The sequence below is a fragment of the Protobothrops mucrosquamatus genome, unplaced genomic scaffold, assembly GCF_001527695.2.
Source record: "Protobothrops mucrosquamatus isolate PMUCROS unplaced genomic scaffold, P.Mucros_1.0 scaffold3824, whole genome shotgun sequence".
In the NCBI taxonomy this organism is placed as follows: Eukaryota; Metazoa; Chordata; class Lepidosauria; order Squamata; family Viperidae; genus Protobothrops; species Protobothrops mucrosquamatus.
Window position 1 is genome coordinate 138,163 of NW_015389776.1, and position 4,212 is coordinate 142,374.

At 46.6% G+C, this 4,212-nt stretch overlaps 1 protein-coding gene across 1 annotated transcript in view; it reads right to left on the reverse strand.

Moving 5' to 3' along the window:
• LOC107298266 (2-acylglycerol O-acyltransferase 2-A-like) overlaps positions 1–1,397 on the reverse strand; it is a 25,705-nt gene extending 24,308 nt beyond the window's left edge. Inside the window, exon 1 of the mRNA XM_029286481.1 lies at positions 1,304–1,397. Within this exon, the coding sequence (XP_029142314.1) occupies positions 1,304–1,397 (94 nt within the window). The remainder of the gene's footprint in view (positions 1–1,303) is intronic.
• Positions 1,398–4,212: the final 2,815 nt, after the last annotated feature.

Genomic DNA, 4,212 nt, shown 5'->3' on the forward strand with positions numbered 1-4,212 from the left:
CTGACCTCTTTCGAAGCCTCTGTGTCCTTTCCTAAATTTACATCCCTTATAATTGAATCACCTACCAGAAGGTAGCTTCTCTTTTTGGATGCCTTTCTGTTCTTGCATGACTGATGTGTAGTAGCTGATTCACACTTCTCCCTGTCGAAATCTAGTTCTTCGTCTTGGATCACAATCCCCTGCTTATTTGAGTTATCTTGGATCACAATCCCCTGCTTATTTGAGTTATGAAAGGACCATAGTTCCCCCATGCTGGCTCAGGAATTCTGGGAGTTGAAAGAGTCATAAAAGAGCCAAGGTTGCCTACCTCAGATCCCTGCCTGAAAAACACTTTTGCATGGGATTTCTCTTTTGGTAAATCAAATAAGTGCTGGTGGTGTGAAGCAAATTTCAGTGTGAAGCAAAAGCTGTGAAGCAAATTCCCCCATGCTGGCTCAGGAATTCTGGGAGTTGAAGTCCACAAGTCATAAAAATGCCAACATTGCCTATCTCTGTCCTAGTCCCAGAAAAACACTTTTTCACAGAATTTCTCTTTTGGTAAATCAAATAAATGCTGCCGGTGACTAGAAATGCAGATTTTTTTTTTTTCCTGCCTCCAATTTTGCCCTGTTTTACTCCTTTCTTGCCACAAATGAACCACTGCAGTTAAGTTAGTAACACGGTTAAGTGAATCCTGCTTCCCTCGTTGACTTTGCTTGACAGAAGATCGCAAAAGGGGATCACGTGATTCCCCCCAGGACGCTGCGACCATCATAAATATGAACCAGTTGCCAAGCGTCCAAATTTTGATCATCTGACTGTGGGACTGCTGCGACGGTTGTCAGCTTGAAAAAACAGTCATAAGACACTTTTTCCAGTGCCCTTGTGACGTTGGTCACTAAATGAGTTGTTGTAAGTCGAGGCCAACAAAAAAAAGAAAGGTAGATCCCTGCCAGAAGGAGCTTGCAAAACGGATCCCTGTCCATCTCAGAGTCTTATTTCTGCAAAATGTACCCCTCGGTTTTGCTGCGCAATGCAAGCCACCGGTGGAGATTTTTCTGGCAACCCCTTAAAACAGGGGTCCCCAACCCCCAGTCCGTGGACCAGTACCAGGCCACCGCATGACAGCAACCAGTCCACACAAACAAGAAAAGCCCCATCTGCGGGATGCAGGCATCCATGGAAAAAACTCTCTCCACGGAACCGGTCCCTGGTGCCCAAAAGGTTGGGAACCTCTGCCTTAAAAGACAGCCCCCTCCCTTCCTCCCCCCCCTTAAAAATGTCCCCTTAATTAGGAATAACCATCTTTTTTTTTTTTTTTTACCCATGCAGAAAAAATAGAAGAACCACTGAAGCACTGAAGCCGTCTGAAGCCGTCTCTCCCACGGGTTGTGGTGAGGAGCGAATTCAATCTTCATCCTAGCAGCCGAGCCCGTTCCACTTTCTTTGGACTGAAGATGCTGACCCAACGTTGTGGTGCTGTTTGCGGGAGGAAGGGGCAAAGTCTGTGGCCTCTGCCAGCCCAGGAGGAACACGGTGCTGGGTGCAATTACAGTAATTAATATGGACATCTGGAGGAAACCCAGCCCCTTTTGGCACACTGGACCGGTTCAGTGTGTAGGGCTGAGTCATAAATTCTTGCTTTTGTGTTACGCCACAGCCACCTGACCCAAAAGCAGCAGAAACGTTCAAGAGAAGTTGGAAGGCAGCCCCTGAGATACTGGAAGGCTGCTATCATGTCCCCCCTCGTCCTTCTCTTAATAATAATAATAATAATAATAATAATAATAATAATAATAATAATAATAATAATAATAATAATAATAATAATAATAATAGTAAAGTTGGAAGGGACCTTGAAGGTCATCTAGTCCAACCCCCTGGTCAGGCAGGAAACCCTATACCATTTCGGACAAATGGCTGTCCAGTCTCTTCTTAAAAACTTCCAGTGTTGGAGCATTCACCGCTTCTGGAGGCAGGTTGTTCCACTGGTTAATTGTTCTAACTATCAGAAAATTACTCCTTAGTTCTAGGTTGCTTCTCTCTTTGGTTAGTTTCCACCCGTTGCTTCTTGTCCTGCCTCCAGGCGCTTTGGAGAATAGCTTGACTCCCTCTTCTTTATGGCAGCCCCTGAGATACTGGAACACTGCTATCATGTCCCCCCTCGTCCTTCTCTTCATTAAACCAGACATACCCAATTCCAGCAGCCATTCCTTATATGCTTTAGCCTCCAGTCCCCTAATCATCTTTGTTGCTCTTCTCTGTACTCTTTCTAGAGTCTCAACATCTTTTTTACATCGCGGTGACCAAAACTGGATGCAGTATTCCAAGTGTGGCCTTACCAAGGCATTGTAAAGTGGTATTAACCCTTCACGTGATCTTGATTCTATCCCTCTGTTAATGCAGCCCAGCACTGTGTTGGCCTTTTTGGCAGCTGCAGCACACGGCTGGCTCATATTTAGGTGATTGTCCACTAGGACTCCGAGGTCCCTCTCACAGTTACTACTATTGAGCAAGGTGCCACCTATGCTGTACTTGTGCATTTGGTTTTTCTTGCCTAAATGTAGAACCTTACTTTTTTGACCATTGAATTTCAATTTCATCTTCATTAAACTAGACATACCCAGTTCCTCCGAGATGCTTCTCGTGAAATCCAGCTGGTTTCTGCTTCTCTCTTTGTAATTTAAAGATTCACGGTGTGGGTTAAATCAAACTTTGAATCCTTGTCTCCCTCTTGTGATCAAAGAGTGAATAGTTGAGGTGGCAAACTTACAAGTCTGAACTTGGGACTTCACCAGCCTGGTTCCGTTTGTAAGTGTCCCAGTCCCTTACTTAAACTTGAGATACCATATCAATCTAATCCAGTGGTTCTCAACCTGTGGGTCGGGACCCCATTTGGGGTCGATCGACCATTTCATGGGGGTCGCCAAGCAAGGCTGTCCGCCATTTTTTTTGTCCGCCATTTTTTCCCCCTTTTCCGGCGGGTGCCTTACCTCCCTTGGGCTGGGCCATCTGGTTGTCGGCCTGCTCCGTCTCTGCCGCTTGCCAGCTACACCTCGGCCGGCGCAGGGGGAGGAACCACACATGCGCGGCGCTCCCGGGCAGGGAAAGTCCTCGACTTACGACCGGTTGGGTAGTCCTCGACTTACGACCGGTTTAGTCCTCGACTTACGACCGGTTTAGTCCTCAACTTACGACCAGTTTAGTCCTCGACTTATGACCGGTTTAGTCCTCGACTTACGACCGGTTTAGTCCTCGACTTACGACCGGTTGGGGTCGCGGCATTAAAAAGGTTGAGAACCACTGATCTAATCAGATAACCCAAGCGGAGACTTCGTGATCAAGCAGCACTTTATTTGATCAAATTAAGCAGCCGGGTGGTCGACAATCTGGAACACCTGGCAGAGTTACATCCAGAAGTGCCACGCCTTAGAAAATTGGTAGCATTGCTTTATACACTTTGTTAGCCAATGAAAATCAGACAACAGAGCCATTACCTCATAAGAAAGACATCAATCATTCCTGTACACTCCCTTATTCCCTCCTTCAGTATATATCTCATCCATGTCCATGTTTCCCACCCCTGCATGAGATTTCCCTGGTGCAAAAGCCGATTACAAAAAGCAAGAAAGCAACAGTTAGACCAGGGGTGTCAAACTGCCGGCCCGCGGGCCAGACGCATCACGCGGAAGCCGTGCCCACCCCATTGCCGGCAATGGCAACACAGTCCCGATACGTCGTGCGACGTCGCGGGTTTGATGTCTGAGTTCGACTAAACAATTTCTTTTTGTTCCAGAACCTTTCCAGTTAAAATCTAAAGCCATCACAGGTTAAGTCCTCGACTTATTAACCCGTTCGTTTTCTGATTGTTCCAAGTTACGGCAGCAGTGAAAAAAAGTGACTTATGATCATTTTTCACGCTTAGGACCGTTGCCGCATCCCCGTGGTCACGTGATCAAAATTCAGATGTTTGGCCACTGGCCTGCATTTAGGACGGTGTCCCGGGGTCATGTGATCTCCTTTTACGACCTTCTGACGAGCAATGTCATCTGAAGGCAGGACAAGAAGCAACGGATGGAAACTAATCAAGGAGAGAAGCAACCTAGAACTAAGGAGAAACTTCCTGACAGTCAGAACAATTAACCAGTGGAACAACCTGCCTCCAGAAGCGGTGAATGCTCCAACACTGGAAGTTTTTAAGAAGAGACTGGACAGCCATCTGTCCGAAATGGT